Source organism: Berghia stephanieae, chromosome 2 (assembly GCF_034508935.2).
Source record: "Berghia stephanieae isolate SIO BIC M18660-M18661 chromosome 2, UCSD_Bste_1.3, whole genome shotgun sequence".
Lineage (NCBI taxonomy): Eukaryota > Metazoa > Mollusca > Gastropoda > Nudibranchia > Aeolidiidae > Berghia > Berghia stephanieae.
In genome coordinates this window covers 109,221,775-109,244,274 of record NC_088361.1, presented here as the reverse complement: position 1 = coordinate 109,244,274, position 22,500 = coordinate 109,221,775, and the positions used below count along the sequence as shown (strand labels likewise).

Below are 22,500 nucleotides of genomic sequence, written 5' to 3'. Positions count from 1 at the left end.
TTACATAATCTGGTTGTGCCTTGTTGTGTGCTTTTCTGCATGTAGGTACACCCATAATGTGGGCATTTGCGGGTCTCGTCTATATAACTATTGGAGTAAATAAGAGCATGACTTATTTTAAGCTATCATAACAAAGTCAGTAAATACACACAAACAAACACACGTACAATCACACACACACACACACACACACACACACACATGCACAAAACCACACTTAACAAAGACATGTACAACATAATATTTACGCTGACCATGGGTTTTACTCTTCTTAGTAAAACTAAATTCTAAAAATAAAACAAACTAAGCCCCCGATTCAATTTATCGTTTTACGTTTCTTATAATATTATACTCTGTGTAACTTTTTTTTCGGGTGGAAGGATCTGACAAAAGAGGATAGAAGATAACGTCGAGGCTTCCCAGTCGTATGACTAGGAGGCAAAAGGCGTTAAGTCAAGTAAATCAAGTGAAATAAAACAAACCTTTGAAACAGTTTCCCTTTTATAGACGTAGACTTTGCCAATGTCATAACCGCGGTGACTTCTAGTGTGGTAGAAAGGAGCACCTACCAACAGCTCGTCCATCGCATCCCCGTCTATATCGGCACCACAGAGGACAGATCCAAAATAACTCCAAGGCTGAATAAAGACAACGAGAAAAAAAATCCTAACATGTGATTGCATTAAAAAAAATGCTAGTTGAGAATCCGTATTATCTGCGGTGAATAAAATGATTTCACAGTTAGGCACTAATCTATCTTAATCATTATCCTACTGCATGTGGAAATTAACATAGATTGAGACAAATATTTTGAGCTATCAACGATAATTACAGAAGACATTAGAAAGAAACTGGAGGCAGCAGAAATGTGGATGTTAAGAATCTCATGGACAGAGAAGAAAACTTATGAAGAAGTATTAGAGCAAGCTGAAACTAAAAGGTTACTAATTCGTACAATAAGAAAAAGACAAATGCAATTTTTAGGGCACCTAAATCGACATAAAGATAGAAGGTAAAAAGAGTAAAGGTAGACCAAGAAAAACATATTTGAATAGTTTGAACAGCTGGGTGATAAAGAAAGAGAAGAGTATTAATTAGCTTTTTTTAGGTTATCTGAACAGAATGGCGTACTTTGATCACCGATGTCTGGCACAGACTTGGTACTTGAAGGAGAACAAGAATTAGCGATCAAATTCGGTCTGGTAATAGAGTCTGTAAGTGAGCGGAATTGAATCTAGCAAAAGGGAGGCAAGATTTCGATTCCCAACGTCAAATGACATATCATTTTGGGTACCATAATAATTGTGCCCTAGCTGGTGTTATAAAAATCATTTGATTTAACGGGTGATAGAATTTCGATAATCTCTTTGTCCCAAAACATAAAGCAAACCGTCTCTAACGGGCATTATTATGTCAATGTGAAGTAGATAAAAAATGAAAAAGAGATTGAAAAATTGAAATAAATGTTTGCAAGTTTTTTTGTATATCAATCTGTGGAAATAGTTTTAACATTATAGATTTTCAAAGTATTTCTGCGCTCGTTGGGTAAAAAAAATCAACATGGACTGTACTGAACAATTTTAATCTCCAACTTAATTTTAAAAAATGATAGATGCGGCCCACCATGTCAATTTGAGCACACGCGGCGGGGTCTGCCTGAAGACTGGGATTGTAGAAATACTAACGAAAAGGTGAGCATGGAAAAGTTTCAACGTTCGGAAAAATGAGTAATAAATAGTAATGTGAAATTGAATGTATACATATTATGTTTTGCTTACTCATCTTAACAACGCAACTGCCGCATTATTTCATTCATCTGTAGTGTTTCATTCATCCTGTTAGTTGATAAAGGGGAAACCTGGAACGTCCATTATATATGTTTTCGTAATTAAATTGAAGCTTACATTCAATTTGACATTACTATTTATTTCTTCGAACTTAAAGCAGCAACATTTACATTACCCAGTATTCTTCAGGAAAAATGAGTAGCACTTTTCTACTCACTTCATTTTCTGTTATTTTCAACGTTCGTATGTTTATTGTTTTGCCGACGAAGGGTTTGTACCCAAAACCTCCATTTTCTGTACTGTTCCCATCCAAAGCCTTTTAGTTTTCAACTTTTCGTGAGTATAATCTGAGTTCTAAGCTGCATGGAGTTGTGTAATGGAAAACGTAATAAGTAAAAAAAATGAATAATAATAGTTTCGAAAAAGAACAAAATACCACACATTGAACATTTCGGGTTCAAAACCCTTCTCCAATCATTAGAATAAATGGTATTAAAATTCCCCCAACTAGAGTAAGCTTCTGTGGTGTAATGGTAGCACATCTGTCCGGTAATCAGAAGGTCTGAGGTTCGATCCCCAGTCGAGGTAGCCTGATTTCTTTTTGGGATGGTTGTTTTTTTTTTTTTCTTGTATTTTTCTTTCATGCTTTGTCTGGACCTTTCATACACACTTGTTTAGGTCTTTATCTCACAGCGGTGCCTGATCCCTAGTTTCTTAATTTCCTACTCTGGAAAAAAAAACGGATTTAAAAATTTGGCCAGAAAACTCGTCTTCCAACATCGATCGATTTAAATGACCCTCATCTTGTCAAAAGCTCTCAAACCTGGGACTCGCAAAGTCTTAATTAAATTCCCAGATTTGAAAGTTTTTGCCAAAATAAGGGCCATTTAAATCGATCGATATTTGAAGGATGAGTTTTATGGCCAAATCTTTAAATACGTGTCTTTCCAGAAAATGATAGTTGACTGGTTTAACCCTCTCCTTACCACATACACCAAAATCGTCACATTTGTGACCCTTCGCCTCAAAACTAAGTATTAAGTCGGGTTGGTTAAAATGTTGAAAATTGAATTTATAGGCAGAAATATCAGATTGGTGTTGGTTTGCATGCTTTATTGAGGAGAGTGGATACCATATCTTACTATGCTAATGCCAACAATTTATATTTATGACCAGTTTAACACTAAATACGGCTTTTAAGCATGTGATTCGTTCCGATATAATACCGTTTTGAGACGATGGGTCACATTTGTCACGACACAATATACATTTTATTTTCTCATTCAGATATATTTTTACATCACAAACTTTGAAAAAAATGATCTTTGTTTGATTAATAAGAACATAAAGTTGTTTTGTAGAGAGATTGTTTGAGTTTTTAAAAATCCATTTTCTGCTGGGTAAGCCTGCCAATTTGGGAAAATACTGGAAATGATCGGGAAGGAGAGAGTTAAGGGGCATATATGGCGTTAGGATATTGAACAAACCTCTTCTCCTTTGATGGTCTGGAAATTGACAAGGAACTCTTCATTTGCCCACCGATACAACCTCACCTGGAAATGATAAACAAAATGGCACATGAGGATGAAGATATACACGTAAACCAAAGGTATAAATTGTATAATTGGGTTCAGTAATCTGCTGTCACGCCGCCCGGCAACAGCGCCCATCTTGGTTCTAAACAAAGAAAATTAATACTTTTTCTTCTTCAAGCTGGCTAGAACTTTTCATATGTCTTGTGACCAGAATGTGTAAAAGTAAAAACATGATCAAGTTTATGTTTTTTTCTCCTCTGGATACGCTTTTATGCTCGCCGGAGAAATATTTCATACGGGCGTCCGCCATTGTTCCAATAGTTTAGAGCCAGTGTTGCTAAGTTACCATGCGTCATTAGGAAGGAAGTGACGTTACGACCATTGAATCCTATTAGACGAGGCTTACCTGTAATGTGAAGTGTAATTGTAATTATTTCGTCCAGTAAGGGTGGAGAAATGACTTGCCCACCCTCGCTCTCCATTGTTTGATAAGATATTATGTTATCAATTCATATTTTATGGGGCATAGATCTATCACAGTTAAGCTTGTGTTAGTAAATTTGTGGTGTGTGATAAAATTAGTTTTAAAAAGTTATCGTTTTCACTAATTCGCGTGGAATTCATATCTATTGGAATTGGATTAATATGAATATTGGCTCCGGTGCATCTTTGACGGAGTTGAATAGTGCTTGTCATGCGCATTCGAACTTCTCAAGTCATTCCTCCAACATTACTGGACGAAATAATACTCTTCAACAGTCGTAACGTCACTTCCTTCCTAATGACGCATGGTAACTTAGTAACACTGGCTCTATACTATCGGAACAATGGCGGACGCCCGTATGAAATATTTCTCCGGCGAGCATAAAAGCGTATCCAGAGGGAAAAACCCATAAATTTGATCTTGTTTTGACTTTTACACATTCTGATCACAAGACATATGAAAAGTTCTAGCCAGCATGAAGAATAAAAAGTAATGATTTTCTTTGTTTAGAACCAAGATGGCCGCCGTAGCCGGGCGGCGTGACATCAGACTACTGAATCCAATTATGATACGCGAACATCGGGACAAAGAGAAAACCTCAAAGTTTGTTCCTAATGATGTCTACAGCGGCACATTTCCTACTACGCACGGGTTTTGTCTTGTGGTGTACGACACGACACTCCGTATCTTATTTGTGATAATAATGATAATAATAATAATAATAATAATAATAATAATAATGATAATAATAATAATAATAACAATAATAATAATAATAATAATATAATTAATAAATAATAATAAATAATATAATAATAATAATAATATATAATAATAATAATAATAATAATAATAATAATAATAATAATAATAATAATAATATATAATAATAATAATATATAATAATAATAATAATAATAATAATAATAATAATAATAATAATAATAATATAATAATAATAATAATAATAATAATAATAATAATAATAATAATAATAATAATAATAATAATAATAATAATAATAATAATAATATAATATAATAATAATAATAATAAATAATAATAATAATAATAATAATAATAATAATAATAATAATAATATTTCTTTTATACTTTCGCCGTAACCTCAAAGCACTTAAAAACCAATTAGGCATTGTTAACACAGCATATGCTAACACGCCGAGACAAAACCATTAAGAGGGCATTTAAAAATTCAATAAATAAGCCACAAAAAAAAAAAAAAACACCTATAAATATTCAATAAAGTAATCTACTTCGATGAACATTAGTTAAATTCGGTGAAAAATACAAAAAAATAATATTTCTGAATAGTTTAACCCCTTCCTTACCACCCATAGAAAAATCATCACATTCGTTACGATGCAGCCAACATTCTTCTAATTCTGATTTCTTTTGTACATCACAATATCTGAACAAAATATTTTCTATAGTTAAAGTATATTAACACTGAGTTGAAGAGCTTGTTTAGCAGAAAAAAAATATGTATAGCAAGAACTAACAGGATTTGTGTTTGAGTGAAATAAATCTATTTTTGTATAGGATGGGTGTGAAGTTTTGGAGAAAATCCAGAAAATGGCCGGTAAGGAGAGAGTTAACTTAAGATTCACGTTTCGGAAAGGGTTCGTGTTAAATGTATACCGATTTGAGACTATGGTTAGATAGCATCATTCAGGGCATAGCCATCGTGAGCTTGTAGCCGGACCGTGGCCTTCGTAAACTCATGGCCTGATACTGATCAGCAACTGACGTCAAAAGACAAGTCTTTGGCCACAAAAGAAAACAAATCGTGAGTTGTATTCAACAATTGAAACCAGTGGGATCACTTTTACACGATCACTGCTTCTGACAACCCTCTAGACGGTCAACAAACCTAAAACGACGTCAAACTATGGGTCTTTGTGGGTTTTAGAGTCTATAGATAGTATGCACTTTGCTAAGAAGCTCGTAACATTGCCATCCGGAAGTATAACGGACCGACACACCAAACTGTGTGTAACCATCAACTTTCAAAGTCAGGTTAAAACAGTTTGGTGAGAATTACTCATAAACGCGGATGGCAAGAAACAATAACAAAGACCTGAATGACGTCAACTTCGAACTATCTATAGTGGCTATAAGTTAACGACGCTAGGGCTGACACTAAAACTCACTAGGACCCATAGTTTGACGTCATTTTTTAGGTTTGTGGACCGCCTAGTGAGTTGTCTTTAGTAGTTGTCGAGGAATTAAGCGATCCCATTTGTTAAATTTTTGAATACAACTCACGATGTGTTTTTTATTTTGTGGCCAAAGACATGTCTTTTGACGTCATTTGTTGGTTTGTAACAGGCCATGAGTTTTCGAAGGCCACGGCCAGGGGAAGGGGGAGATTACAGTATGTTAAAACAGTTAAATTGTTCGGAAATATAAAATGTTGGTTATTCGGAATTTGTCTCCTGTCGTTTCAAAACGATATTATGTGGCTATGTGGTCTTGTGATATGGCACTCGCTTTCGGATCAGAAGGTCCTGGGTTCGAGCCTCGCTCGGCGCATAGTTGAGTCCTTGGAGAAGGCTCTTTACTCACATTCTCTCACCGCACTCGGGTGTAAAATGAGTACCTGGACGTTAGCAGCGTTGTTTATGTCGGTAAAAAATTGTAATGTCGCCTAACAGTCCTCATGTCTCGTTCTACATGTTACGTGTTGCTGTTAGTCAGGAAACCCTTGTAAAGCGCTTTGAGCACGTTTAGTGGATAATGCGCTATATAAAAGCTCAATTTAAAGCTTACTTTCATTATATGGTCTTGTGGTATAACACTCTCCTATGAACCTGAAAGTTCAGGGTCCGACCCACTCTGAGAGGTGCATAGTTGAGTCCGCGACGTATTTTGTTGTTGTTGTTTTTGCTTTTTTTCTACAAAAGATAATAAAGACGTTTCGTTTTATATGCTACTATGCTACAGAAGGAACAAAATTGACGTTACTCAGCTCTTTGTTATTGTTTTTAGCCAGCCATTTTTATGAGTAGTTCCTACTAAATCGCATCAATCAGACTATAAATGTCTAAGGTTACACAAAGTTCTGTGTGTTTGTACGTTATATCCGGCTGGCGGATGTGATGATTATTTATCCTAAACGCATAGTATCAATAGTAAAAATCGGGTTTGTCCACCGATACAACCTCACCTGGAAATAATAATTGAAATGGCACATGAGGATGAAGATAGACACGTAAACCAAAGGTATAAATAGGATTCAGTAGTCTGATGTCACGCAGCCCGGCAACGGCGGCCATCTTGGTTCTAAACAAAGAAAATCATTACTTTTTATTCTTTATGCTGGCTAGAACTTTCATTCCCTTTTCATATGCCTTTTGATCAGAATGTATAAAAGTCAAAACATGATCAAATTTATGTGTTTTTTTTCCCTCTGGAAACGTTTTTATGCTCGCCGGAGAAATATTTCATACGGGCGTCCGCCATTGTTCCGATAGTTTAGAGCCAGTGTTACTAAGTTACCATGCGTCATTAGGAAGGAAGTGACGTTACGACTATTGAATCCTATTATGATACGCGAAAAATCGGGACAAAGAGAACACCTCAAAGACCATTTTCGGGATGTAATAATAAAGTGCTGATTTGGAATGCTGGTTGGTTAAACATACCACTCCTACGAAGTCCAAGTTCGGTGCTCCCGCTGCAAAGCAAATACTGGGATAGGCACAGAATTGCCCAAATTTCACTTGATAACCTGAGATGGAAAACAGAAAGGAAAAAAAAAGCTTAAGAAACGGTACGCGTACTGTACATGTAATGGCTGCTTTAATAATGATGATGATGATGATGATGATGATGATGATGATGATGATGATGATGATGATGATGATGATAATAATAATATTAATAATAATGATAATAATAATAATAATAATAATAATAATAATAATAATAATAATAATAATAATAATAATAATAATAATAATAACAACAATAATAACAATAATAATAATAATAATAATAATAATAATAATAATAATAATAATAATAATAATAATAATAATAATAATAATAATAATAATAATAATAATAATGATAATAATAATAATAAAAGTAATAATAATAATGATGATGATAATTCACATCGGTTAATCGCACAGTCCGCTTATACGCTACACATTCCCGAAAAACGGATTTTTTTCTATATAACGGCTCCGTTTAATCGACACCATCTCCGCTTAACCGTTACACCTTGATTGGAGTGACAACCAACAGCCGTATGGTATGCTGTTTCCGTTCCACGCAACTTTTCGCCCAAAGCATTCAATCAATTCATAGCAATGGACAACAATATACCCATCAGCGGTAAACTGACATATCAGCAACCACTGGAATCCGTTCAGCCACACAAAAGACAATGCCTAGATAATGAAGATGGGGATGAGTCATCGGAATGTGACACACGGCCCCTGACAAACAATGTGAAACTTGACATGGTCGACAAACTACAACACTTCATTCAAGAAGAACGCTTGACAGATGGTCTACATTGGCGAGGTTGGAGACAAAGGTTTATAAACAACTTGTGCAGAATAGAAAGCAATCACCGCTTCGCAATTACTGTTTTAACAAACAACAATGTCACATTTTGTTGTCGACAAGACACGAGAAAGAAAATATTTTTTAAAAAGTAAAAAAAAAGAAGACCCCCCCCCCAAAAAAAAAAAAAAAAAAATAGAAAAATAAACCCCAACCCAAATAGATTTTTTTAAAAACCATTCTAATGAGGTAATGTCTAGAACGTGACGACCCAAAGCCTGTAGAAACCTCAGAAGTGAAGGTCCTACATGAATGGTACATGAAAGCTGGGGCTTAGATTTTATTTTTAGCTTTCCCGCTTCATCGCACACTCCGCTTAATCGACACACTAACCTGAACTCCCGAGGGTGTGCGATTAAGCGGAGTCGACTGTTTCCACTATTTTTCATTCTGGTTTCAAGTATGCAGATGGCGTCACTCAGGCCTTTGTTATTGTTTTTGCCATCCGCGTTTGTGAGTTGTTCTCACTAAACTGTATTAACCAGACTATAAAAGTTCATGGTTACACAGAGTTTGTGTGTTGGTCCGTTATACTTCCGGGTGGCAATGTTGTGAACTCCTTGGCCAAGCGCATTCTATCTATAGGTTGTTGTTTTATCACAACTGGTCGAGTTTTATGGAACACGTTTTTTGCAATTGTTATTCTATGTGTTATAGATAGTATGCAGATGACGTCACTCAGGCCTTTGTTATTGTTTTTGCCATCCGCGTTTGTGAGTTGTTCTCACTAAACTGTATTAACCAGACTATAAAAGTTCATGGTTACACAGAGTTTGTGTGTTGGTCCGTTATACTTCCGGATGGCAATGTTGTGAACTCCTTGGCCAAGCGCATTCTATCTATACCCTCTTTGTCACATGCGTCACATCGTAGCCATCGTAAAGTTATAGATAGAATGCGCTTGGCCAAGGAGTTCACAACATTGCCATCCGGAAGTATAACGGACCAACACACAAACTCTGTGTAACCATGAACTTTTATAGTCTGGTTAATACAGTTTAGTGAGAACAACTCACAAACGCGGATGGCAAAAACAATAACAAAGGCCTGAGTGACGTCATCTGCATACTATCTATAGATAGTTCGAAGATGACGTCACTCAGGCCTTTGTTATTGTTTTTTTCCCATCCGCGTTTATGAGTAATGCTCACTGAACTGTATTAACCTGACTATAAACGTTCATGTAAACACACAGTTTTGTGTGTTGGTCCGTCATACTTCCAGATGGCAATGTTATGAGCTTCTAAGCAAAGCGCATTCTATCTATAACTTGACACTGACCAAAAAATGACGTCAAAATGCCAGTCTTTTGCCGCAAAAGAAAACAAATCGTGAGTTGTATTCAATAGTTCAACCAATGAAATAACTTGTTTCCTTGAGCTCTACTAACGACAACTCACTAGACGCTGCACAAACCTAAAAAAAAAAACGAAGTCAAACTGTCAGTCTAAAGGGTTCTAGTGTCAGGCTATAATATGATATTTTAATATGTTAACGATGGCTACGGTCACATACATAGCCTTACCCAAATATCCATAGGCCGTGGTACCAAGTGTGTTTCTATACTGTATAGTTGAGGAAAAGACTTTGCTTGGCTCCGATCTGTAATCGATAATAGTCACGCCTCCTGAAATATATAAGTATAAATAATGGTATTTGATTTACCTGCTCGTGTCATAGAGCTACGAATACATATATGCAGGTCTCATATGTGACCCACCGTATCGAAGCGGTATTATGTCGCGATCCACTCGGTAAGGGAAATTGAATTCATAGCCACAACTATCCAACTCGGGTTTAATTTCTGTACGTTATGGTGGAGTATAAAGACTATTTCTTGCTTTGCAATATCTTCTAAAGTCCAATTTCTCATCATTCTATCTCTTAATTCACGTTTTAGGGTCTGAATCATCCCGACATAATACTGTTTTGAGACGGAGGGTCACATATTCGAACGCAATTATGGGTCTAGTTTAACATTGTTGTAATGGACAATATTTTGCGTCAATTCTAAAGATTTTCATCATAAAAACGAGCCCAAATTGAATTGGGTTGTCAGACCTGCAAATAAGTACACGTCGCATATGCAATAATAATTATGGTGATGATAATCCTTTCTTAAAAAAATATAGCATTGTGGAAAACATTGTGCTTATTTGAGTCAATAAAAAAATTGATACGGTGCACAACTCTACTGAAAGATTTGAAAATTAGAAATGTATTTTTTACAGGTAGATAAACAGATAACTTGATTTTCTTTTATAATATAAATTCAGTTTGAAAGTTTGTTGAGTCACACAGATATCATAAAATACGTACCGACGACACTAAACACTCTCAAAATCAACCAATTTCGTCACTGTAAAAAGTTGTCTGGCGTTTTTACGACAGGAAGAACAACCAAAAGTTGACAGATGGATTTTGACTATTGTTTTGATTTTCATTTTCAGTCGCCATTTTGAGTCTGAGGGTCTTTTTTACTATAAGGGTTAGCTGGAAATCGAAGGATTTTTTTCTATTAGGGTTAGTCATAAGTCTTAGTAAAGGTGCTAGGGTGTTTTTTTCTCTCCATAAGTTAAGTAAAGGAGAGACATTCCGAACGCTCCTACATCCCCAGTATTCTTTAAATTTGTATTTTCACCGTTGATATTTTGTCAGGCGTTTATTTATTCAATTTGTCATCATTTTTTCTATTAAGGTTAGCTCGAGATCGGAGGATTTTTTTTCTATTAGGATTAGTCTTAGTAAAGGTGCTAGGTTGTTTGTTTTTCCATAAGTTAAGTAAAGGGGAGAAAGCTATACATCCCCAGTATAAGGTATTCACTTAATGTGAATGTTGCTGCTCGAAGCTCTAAGAAATAAGTAATAATGTGAAATTGAATGTAAGCTTCAATTTAATTACAAAAACAGATCAAATGAAGTTTCGGGTTTCCCCTTTATCAACAAAACAGGATGAATGAAACATCACAGATGAATGATGATGAGATACTGTGGTAGTGGCGTAGTAAAGATGAATAAACAAAACATTGGTTGGCAGGAAATTGGTATGCTCCTTTGTTGTAAGGAAGCACGAATTAAAATAGAATGCTAGATATTTCTAAAATGTACGCAATTAATTAAGTGAAAAGAGGGAAGGCGGGGAGGAACTGTGTAATGCAGTTTAGAACATGAAATATAAAAACGTGTAGACTGTTGTCTTTAAAAAATATATTCTAGCCTTGTGGAGAACATTGTGCCATTTGAGTCAATAAAAAAAATTATACGGCGCACAACTCTACGGAAAGATTTGAAAATTAGAAATGTATTTTTTTTAATTTGATTTCCTTTTATAATTCAAAGTCAGTTTGAAAGTTCGTTGAGTCAAACCGATATCATAAAATACGTACCGACGACACTAACATTCTCAAAAACAACCAATTTCGACACTGTAAAAAGTTGTCAGTTTTGCGTTTTTACGCACATCGTCGCATTCGAAATAATGTATTCACTTAATTACTTTACGGATTTCAGATCTACACTAAGTTTTCAACAGTTTTCATCTATTTATGACATCAAGTATTATTATTGCCCCTTTGATGCTTTCAATGTGATGGTTTCGGGTGGATAATACCCAGGTTTAACTTCTTTGGTAATAAATTAAAAAAAATAATAATAATCTTAAAAATGGAAATTTAAAACAAGAAAATAGAAGAAGCATTGAAGGTAATATAACGTTTTAAAAAGACTTTATTAAATGTTATGAATAGTCAGGTGGCTCCGTAGCTCATTGGATAAGCTGTCAGACTCTAACCTTGAAAGTAGGTACTGGGTTCAATCCCATTGTGGACATTTAAAAAAAAGTTTACTTTATTGAAAAAGATACCATTTTCGTTGTTATAGTTACTGGACATATATTTAAAACCTTAAATTAATATATCATTATTATCATTTATTATTATATTTTAAAAAACAAAAACAACATCGGTACCATTCAATGTGTTATCGACGTGCATTTATATGTCAACCTCGATTGTTATCATTTTATAATATTTTATCATTATCATCAGTGTATTCGTGTAACGCGTCTTTGTAATTTGATTGGGGCTTTTTATCTTTTTTTCTTCTTCTTTTTTTTTTTTGGTTTGTTTTTGTTGATTTTCAAAAACTTCCCGTCCCATCATTGTTTATGTCTATTTACCTTATCTACGCAATTCACACTACACATCTCTCATTCGTTCTTAGTGGCTTATTCGTCGTGTTTTGTTGATAAAGGGGAAATCAGAAACGTCCACAGTATGTCTTCGTCTATTAAATTGAAGCTTACAATTCAACACTTATCGTTATTTTTTCCTTCGAGCTTCCAGCAGAAACATTTTCATTAATCAACCAGGAGCGCCAACGGAGGTGCATAAAAATTGTGCGTTTTTGTACACCTCCAGTGGAGGTTCATCAACACGGTGCCAAACGTCATCAAACATGATCACCAGAGTACTGAACTGTAAGGTAAGTTCTCGATCCCAGGATCGTCTTTCAAGTATGCTCACGTCTGCTACTTCAGGTTTATTTTCGCAGTTGATTTTCTTACCACAACCTGTTTTCACACACGGACAACTATATGTTGCTGTGTCACGGGTCAGAGGGTATAGTCGCTTACACTTCATGTTGGGCCACATAGAGAAATCAACAGGGGGATGTACCAAGTTACACAGACAACGTTGTTTACCAATATGCCCTCATTAAATGATGGTGGGTACAATATCGAATGAAAATAGTTCTTTCCTCGCGAAATTGCGGGCTTGTTTGCTGGTTATACTAATAATAATAATAATAATAATAATAATAATAATAATAATAATAATAATAATAATAATAATAATAAATGATACTAATAGTAATAATAATAATGATAATAATAATAATAATAATAATAATAATAATAATAATAATAATAATAATAATAATAATAATAATAATAATAATAATTATAATATCCTCTTACAATCATAATCCTCCAACATGAATGTTGTTATTTGCTTGGGGCCCTACTTTGTAAAGAGTTTTGAGCGCATTTTCGTGCTATTGCACTATATACAAGTTCGTGTTTTCTATTAAAACTGTTATGCTTACCTTCTGATATTGTTAACCCTGGAACACCCACAGCAAAAACTGAATTCTATAAAGAAGAATAAAAGTTAAAAATCGTTTACTCTGAGGTCATAAAATATGATATAATCAAGAGAGAAAAACATGTTCAGATTCGATTATTAAAACAAATGATATGAAACAACTTCTTGAGAGAAAGAACCGGTCCAGTCAGGAAAATGACAATACTGAGATCGGCGCATAGTTGAGTCCTTTAAAAAGGCACTTTACTCACATTCTCTTACCGTGTAAAATGAATACTCGGTCGCTAACAACGTTGTCTTTATCGTAAAATCTTTCTTGAGATATCGCCTAACAGACTTCATGTTCTCGTCTTACATGTTCCGAGTTACTGTTGGCTTGGGATTGCTTGTAAAACACTGTGCGTACGTTTAGTGGATATTAAATAAATAAACATGGCTGCGCAGTCTCTATGGACGCTTGCCGTGAATGTGTGCGTCACTTCGAGTTTGTCAGTCTGTTTCTAGTATTTAGTTAGTAATTTACCTCCATAAATCTCTGTCTAGTGCAGGTGTTTTTAGCTTTAGAATGGCATCATGTGCGTTAAGGTCCTGAGACAGATGGATATTTCCTTGTGTTGTTGAAATCAGTTCTTCGGTTGTTCTTTCTTAATGTATTTGATATTTTTTGAGATCTTGATTCAATGTTGCTGAAAGTGAAGTTGGTGTACGCCCTCTGTAAGTATTGGATATTGCTCTTTATAATTATTTTCTTTAATTGGTTGAAAGTTTTTAACTAGATGCGGATCATTTTAATCCATCGACTTAATTTGAAGGATGCTATTTCTGACTAAGATTTCAAAAATGAGTTTTATCTAAGATTATAGCAGTAAACCAATCGATTCATTTTGGCCACGGAAGTTGTCGTACTTGTCAGATTGGTTTATTAAACGGTTAACTATTCCTGTTCTCGAGAGACATTTATTTTAAATTTTGGCCAGAAAACGTGTCATTCAAATATTGATCGATTCAAATGGCCCTCTTACGTACATACATACATACATACATACATACATACATACATACATACATACATACATACATACCCACACACACACACACATATAAAAAACTACACCACTACCACATCATCTCATTCATCTGTGGTGTTTCATTCATCCTGTTTTGTTGATAAAGGGGAAACCCGAAACGTTCATTTGATCTGCTTTTGTAATTAAATTGAAGCTTACATTCAACTTCACGTTATTATTTATTTCTTCGAGCTTCGAGCAGCAACATTTGTGACCCTTCACCTCAAAACGGTATTAAGTCGGGTTGGTTAAAATGTTGAAAATTGAATTTATAGCCAGAAATATCAGATTGGTTTTGGTTTGTATGCTTTATTGAGGAGAATGGATACCATATTTTACTATGCTAATGCCAACAATTTATATATGTGACCAATTTAACACTAAATACGGCTTTTAAGCACGTGGTTCGTTTCGACATAATACCGTTTTGAGACGACGGGTCACATTTACACTATAGAAATGCCCGAGTGTATTTAGTTCGATTCCGACATAATAATATCTGCCATATTGCCGCTGTACGCCATGCATTGTGGGACGATCACAAAAGATATTCTAATCCTATAAATAAATAGGGGGGCGATGTGGCCGAGTGGTTAAGGCATTGCACTGTGATCCGGATGACCCGGGTTCGAGCCCCGCTTCAGGCACTCTCAGGTTTTTTTTCCCTTGAGCTAGATTATTAACCCCCAATTTGCTCACTTGGACAACGTGGGTGATTCCTGTTGACATCAGACATCTTGTTTGATGAGTTATCTATATTCCGTCGTGGAATGCCTAGGCGACGATATCTTATGACATCGTGGCGCAAAAGGCATAATTTTTAAAAATATAAATAAATAACCAGCTGATCGGGTGATTTTATTGAGAATAAACGGCTTTCACAGCATGCGCATATTTGCCGATAACTTAAAGCAATTATAGTAGTCTTTAGTTTACAATGTCGCATTGGGAAGAATTTTGCATTGCTTTTTCGGTATCCATTTCAAACTGACTAATAAATAAAAATGTGAAATTGAATGTAAGCTTCAATTTGATATACGAAAACAGATATATAATATATATATATATATATATATATATATAATATATATATATATATATATATATATATATATATATATATGTCAGTCGACAATTATCCTTAGTGTTCTTTTCCTTTAATTGAGTTCGATGGTGTATATTTGCGTCCTTATATTTACTTCCGCTAAGTATGTTATTGGTTGGGCGGTGATTAGTGTTGTTATGTAGTGACATGTTGTAATGTGTTCACATTGTGTATGTGTGTGTGTGTGTATGTGTGGGTGTGAGTGTGGTATATACATATATGTGTGTGTGTGTGGTGTGGTGTGGAATGCAGTTGCGTGAAAAAGACAAAAGGTTAAATACCCCCCCCCCCCCACCCCGGCTGTAATATTATTATTATTTTTGTTATTATTATTTTATTATTATTATTATTATTATTACTATTATTATTATTATTATTATTATTATTATTATTATTGTTATTATGATTATTATTATCATTATTATTTTTATTATTTATTATTATTATTATCAATATTCTTCTTCTTCTTCTTCTTCTTCTTCTTCTTCTTCTTCTTCTTCTTCTTCTTCTTCTTCTTCTTCTTCTTCTTCTATTCTTTCTTCTTCTTCTTCTTCTTCTTCTTCTTCTTCTTCTTCTTCTTATATATATATATATATATATATATATATATATATATATATATATGTGTGTGTGTGTGTGTGTGTATATATTTTATTTGAAGGACGAGTTTTCTGGCCAAATTATTCTATAAGAGTTTTCCACAGTACGTCAGTAAACTAGTTAATATTCAATTTTAAGTATAAACTGCAGCCCCTTGCTAATTTTCAAAATTGGAAAAAAAAAATATTAAAAATGAGCATGTGCATAGATAGTTTTATTCAACTACAATTAACATGTCAACATTCAGAATTTTAGCTTTGAGAGGGCAGCGTGTCTAGCGGTACGGTCTTTACTTCGTACACAAAAGGTAGCGAGTTCAATCACCCATCGCTGCACTGTGGCATTGAGCAGGTCACCTTAGCTCAATTTGCAGCACTGCACTATACGGCTGACGCTTAGGTTATTCCAGTTTCCCCTTGGAATAGACCCTAGAGACAGATTTCCCCAATGGGATGAATAAAGGGAATTTTATTTTTATGTATGTTATTTTATTTTGATACCACGCCTTTAATTTGTCTAAGAAAAACATAATAAATAAAAGGCATGGGGTGAAAGTAACCCGGGTAAACAACGGATATATTCGGTGTTTGGGTTGAGAGAGTTAACATGGATGATCAGAAATACCTGGTAAATGTCGGAAGACAATCCAAAATTGGCAGTTCCTGCAAAAAGGTTTTGATGGACAACGTAAGGTAATCCTTTGTAGTAAGGCATCACGTATTTGATCTCGGTGCTTCCCTGGGATTGACCAATCAAAGGACAGAAAGAATAAAAACAGTGTTAAGATATGTTCTGGTGCACATTGTGGAATAGTATAGATAGTTCGAAGATGACGTCACTCAGGTCTTTGTTATTATTTTTTGCAATCCGCGTTTATGAGTAATGCTCACTGAACTGTATTAACCTGACTATAGATAGAATGCGCTTGGCCAAAGAGTTCACAACATTTCCATCCGGACGTATAACGGACCAGCACACAAACTCTGTGTAACCATGAACTTTTATAGTCTGGTTAATACAGTTTAGTGAGAACAACTCACAAATGCGGATGGCAAAAACAATAACAAAGGCCTGAGTGACGTCATCTTCGAACTATCTATAAACGTTCATGGATACACACAGTTTTGTGTGCTGGTCCGTTATACTTCCGGAAGGCAATGTTATGAGCTTCTTAGCCAAGCGCATACTATCTAAAGATAGGATGAAGATGACGTAAATCAGGCCTTTGTTATTGTTTTTTGCCATCCGCGTTTGTGAGTGATTCTCACCAAACTGTATTATCCAGACTATAAACGTTTAAGGTTACACATAGTTTTGAGTGTTGGTCCGTTATATTTCCGGGTGGCAATATTTTGAGTTCCTTAGTCAGGCGCACACTATCTATGATAGTGTGAACTTGGCGAAGAGTTCACAACATTGCCATCCGGAAGTTTAATGGACCAACACACAAAAGTATGTGTAACCATGAACTATTATAGTCTGGTTTATAGATAGTATGCGCTTGGCTAAGAAGTTCACAACATTGCCATCCGGAAGTAAAACGGACCAACACATAAAACTGTTGTAACATATCGTAAACTGTCAAGATGTATGCAGAGACTCACTCAGCCTTGTATGTTTCCCATCCGCGTTTGATTTTCCACTAAACGTTTTACCAGACTAAGTCATGGTTACACAGAGTTTGTGTGTTGGTCCGATACTTCCGATGCATGTGTAACTCCTGCAGCGCATTCTATCTATACAGTTTAGTGAGAAGTACTCATAAACGCGGATGGCAAAAACCAAAAACAAAGGCCTGAGTGACGTCAACTTCATTCTATATATAGATAGAACAAAATTGACGTCACTCCGCTCTTTGTTATTATATTTAGACAGCCATTTTCATGATTAGGTTTCATTAAATGTCAATCAGACTATAAACGTTTAAGCTTACATAAAGCTTTGTGTGTTGATATGTTATATTCGGCTGGCGAATTTTGTGAGTATTTTATCTGCACGCATAGAAACATTCGTTTTATTTTAAAGTAAAACAATCACCTGCCCTACCCGCCAGATCAGTCGTGCTAACACAAAACCTTGGGTTGTTTGAAACCCAAGACTGAAATACACAAACAGGACTCTTGGAGTTTGGCAAAATGGTTTAAATAGAAGACGATGGGCATCGAGATACAAATCAGTCAGCCCAACAATTTGTGAGCATTTGTCACAAAACTTTGACATAACAATGAGAGAAATACGCTCCAACAGTGGTAACGTCACTTCCCTCGCATGGTAACTTAGTAACTGGCTCTAAACTATCGGAACAATGGCGGACTCCCTTATGAAATATTTCTCCGACGAGCATAAAAGCGTATCCAGAGGAAAAAAAACCTATAAATCTGATCACAAGACATGTAAAGTTCTAGCCAGCATGAAAGTAAACAGTAATGATTTTCTTTGTTTAGAACCACGATGGCCGCCGTTGCTGGGCGATGTGACATCAGACTATTGAATCCAATTGCATTGCTACACTTGACGAAACCAGGATCTGTGCGTAGCCATCGTTAACTCATAGCCTGACACTAGAACCCACTAGGACTTACAGTTTGACGTCATTTTTTAGTTTTGTGCAACGTCGAGTGAGTTGTCGATAGTAGAGCTCAAGGAAACAAGTGGTCCCATTGTTGAACTTTTGAATACAACTCACGATATGTTTTCTTTTGTGGCCAAAGTCTTGTCTTTTAACGATATTTTTGGTCAGTGTCAGGCTATAGATAGTATGCACTTGGCTAAGAAGTTCACAACATTGCCATCCGGAAGTACAACGGACCAACACATAAAACTGTGTGTAACCATGATCGTTTATAGTCTGGTCAATACAGTTTAGTGAGAAGTACTCATAAACGCGGATGGCAAAAACAATAACAAAGGCTTGAGTGACGTCATCTTCGAACTATTTATAAGTATAGATTGTTCGAAGATGACGTACCTAAGGTCTTTGTTATTGCTTTTTGCCATCCGCGTTTATGAGTAATACTCACTGAACTGTATTAACCGGACAATAAACGTTCATGGATACACACAGTTTTATGTGTTGGTCCGTTATACTTCCGGATGGCAATGTTATGATCTTCTTAGCCAAGCGCATACTATCTATAAGTTCACGATGGCCTAGCCAGAACCCTCTCGGACGTACAATTTGGCGTATTTTGTAAAGGTTTTTGCACCGTCTAATGAGTTGTCGTTAGAGGTGCTCAAGGAAACAAGTGATCCCATTGGTTTAACAATTGAATACAACTCACCAATTGTTTTCTTTTGCGGCCAAAGAAGTTAACGATGGTTACGGTCAGGCTATGAGTTTACGAATAGTCGTATTCAAATGTATAGATAGAATGAAGTAGACGTCACTCGGGTCTTTGTTATTGTTTTTTCCCATCCGTTGTAAAAAATAAAAACAAAGACCAGAGTGACGCCAATGTACCAAATGGGATTGTTTGTTTTCTGTAGCATTACTAGACTCACTAGACTCTGTACAAACCTTTAAAATGACGTCAAACTGTAAGTCCTAGAGGATTCTAGTGCCAGGCTAATTTATGTTTACGATGGCTATGGCCTGACATCATCGTCTTCTATCAGAGGTCGTTACCTGACACAGTAGCCACCGTTAACTTATAGCCTGACACTGACCAAAAAAATGACGTCAAAATGCCAGTCTTTTGCCACAAAAGAAAATAAATCGTGAGTTGTATTCAATAGTTCAACCAATGGAATTACTTGTTTCCTTGAGCTCTACTAACGACAACTCACTAGACGCTACACAAACCTAAAAAATGACGTCAAACTGCCAGTCCTAGAAGGTTCTTGTGTCAGGCTATATGTTAACGATGGCTACGCTGACACTGACCAACAAATGACGTCAAAGGACAAGTCTTTGACCACAGAAGAAAACAAATCTTGAGTTGTATCGTAGCCATCGTTATGTTAGCCTGACACTGAAACTCAAAAAGACTGGCTTTTTGACGTCATTATTTGGTTTTTGCACTGCCAAGTGAGTTGTCGTTAGTAGAGCTCATGGAAACAAGTTATTTCATTGGTTGAACTATTGAATACAACTCACGATTTGTTTTCTTTTGTGGCAAAAGACTGGCATTTTGACGTCATTTTTTGGTCAGTGTCAGGCCATAACTTTACGAAGGCCACGGTTGTATTAAACAGTTTAACCAATGGGATCACTTGTTTCCGTGACCACTCCTAAAGACAACTCACTAGGAGGTAACCTTAATTTACTAAAGGTCAGCACGTTTCTCGTCTATCAACATGTAAGAATTTAATAATCATTATGTTATGTGCCAGAATAGGATTCAATAGTCGTAACGTCACTTCCTTCCTAATGACGCATGGTAACTTAGTAACACTGGCTCTAAAATATCGGAACAATGGCGGACGCCCGTATAAATATTTCTCCGGCGAGCTTAAAAACGTTTCCAGAGGACAAAAAACACATAAATTTGATCATGTTTTGACTTTTACACATTCTGACCAAAAAGCATATGAAGAGGGAATGAAAAGTTCTATCCAGCATGAAGAATAAAAAGTAATGATTTTCTTTGTTTAGAACCAAGATGGCCGCCGTTGCCGGGCTGCGTGACATCAGACTACTGAATCCCATTGCTCTGTTCTTTGACAAAAATTTAACATGGGCTGGACGGAACCCACTCAACTCTAGTTTTTAAAGGAATAGATCATATGTGCGGCTAGGTGGTCTAGTGTGCTATAACACTCGCTTTCGGATCGGAAGGTCATGGGTTCGAGCCTCGTTCGACGCATAGTTGAGTCCTTGGAAAAGGCTCTTTACTAACATTCTCTCACCGTACTCAGGTGTAAAATGAGTACCTATCTAACCGTTAAGCAGCGCCGTCTCTCTCGGAAAAAAATTGTAATATCGCTTAACAAGCGTCATGTCTCGTTCTACATGTTACGTGTTGCTGTTGGTGAGCCAGGGGCCCTTTGTAAAGCGCTCAGGGCACGTTTAGTAGATATTGAGCTATATAAAAGCTCAAGTTATAATATATATATATATATATATATATATATATATATATATATATATATATATATATATATAGAGAGAGAGAGAGAGAGAGAGAGAGAGAGAGTTAGGAAACAGTAGAGTAAATCGTTTATCGTATTTTTTTGTTCCATTACCTGCTTTTCAATGTAAGCTGTACATCTCCCCGGCATGAACGTGATTTTGTACTCAATGGTGTATTTGACATCTTTCCAGAATGGAGCACAAACCTGGACAAGGATTTATCGGAATAGACTAAAATTGTGAAACAAAAAACAAAAACAAAAACAAAACAAAAAACACAAAAATAAGACGCAACATCTTCAAACAGTTGAAAAGGACCTTTGTAGTTTGTGATGTTGGTATTTCCTTTGATGAGTGATAATGTTTGCACGCCATTGTATCATTGAATCAATCTGGCGACAACAACTGATTCAAGCTTACCATTTATTCTAAATAGAAGACAGTTTCCGGTAAAATTGTCATAATATGCAATGACAATTAACAAGTCTCAGGGGCAGACATTAAGCAAGGTGGGGATTTTCTTACCACAACCGGTATTCACACACGGACAACTGTATGTTGCTGTGTCAAGGGGTCAGAGGCTATAGTGGCTTACACTTCATGTTGGGCCACACAGAAAAATCAACCGAAGATATACCAAATTACACAGACAACGTTGTTTACCAGTCTGCCCTCATTAAATGATGGTGAATACAGTATCGAATGAAAATAGTTCTTTCCCCGCGAAATTGCGGGCTTTTTACTAGTGTTATTCAAATTGTCATATCGTGTTATTGTGCTTGCTACGCCCTAAATTGTTATAATAAAATGTAATATAATCTGCATAAAAATCAACATTGTCAACCCATCCCTTATGCACCCAGCCCCATCAATTATTAGGGAACTGGGTCCGTTATATCTGGCGGAAAGTACTTTGCGATAGACAAGCGTCCTATCCAAAGAGTAGTATGAACTTCTTTTTTTTTTTTGTCCTTTAAACGTTACGGAACTGGATTCCGTGTTAAGCTCTGACTGCATGGTTCCCACCGTTCTGAATGATTATTTTAATATTATTTGTCATCTTAAGCTTCATTTTAACCCCCCCCCCCCCCCGTTTTGATGAATACTATATTAACGTCTTGACGGGGAGGAGGAGGAGAAAGAGGAAGGC

At 35.7% G+C, this 22,500-nt stretch overlaps 1 protein-coding gene across 4 annotated transcripts in view; it reads right to left on the bottom strand.

The window, feature by feature from the left end:
• The window catches only part of LOC144966209 (integrin alpha-4-like), a 62,824-nt gene that overhangs the window by 33,297 nt on the left and 7,027 nt on the right, over positions 1 to 22,500 (bottom strand). For all 4 annotated transcript variants that reach the window (XM_078902381.1, XM_078902380.1, XM_078902382.1 and 1 more), the window contains exons 5-11: positions 21,464 to 21,556; positions 16,904 to 17,017; positions 13,509 to 13,554; positions 9,928 to 10,029; positions 7,472 to 7,557; positions 3,275 to 3,340; positions 483 to 638 (exon numbers count right to left, since the gene is read on the bottom strand). In XM_078902381.1, the coding sequence (XP_078758507.1) occupies positions 483 to 638; positions 3,275 to 3,340; positions 7,472 to 7,557; positions 9,928 to 10,029; positions 13,509 to 13,554; positions 16,904 to 17,017; positions 21,464 to 21,556 (663 nt within the window). The remainder of the gene's footprint in view (positions 1 to 482; positions 639 to 3,274; positions 3,341 to 7,471; positions 7,558 to 9,927; positions 10,030 to 13,508; positions 13,555 to 16,903; positions 17,018 to 21,463; positions 21,557 to 22,500) is intronic.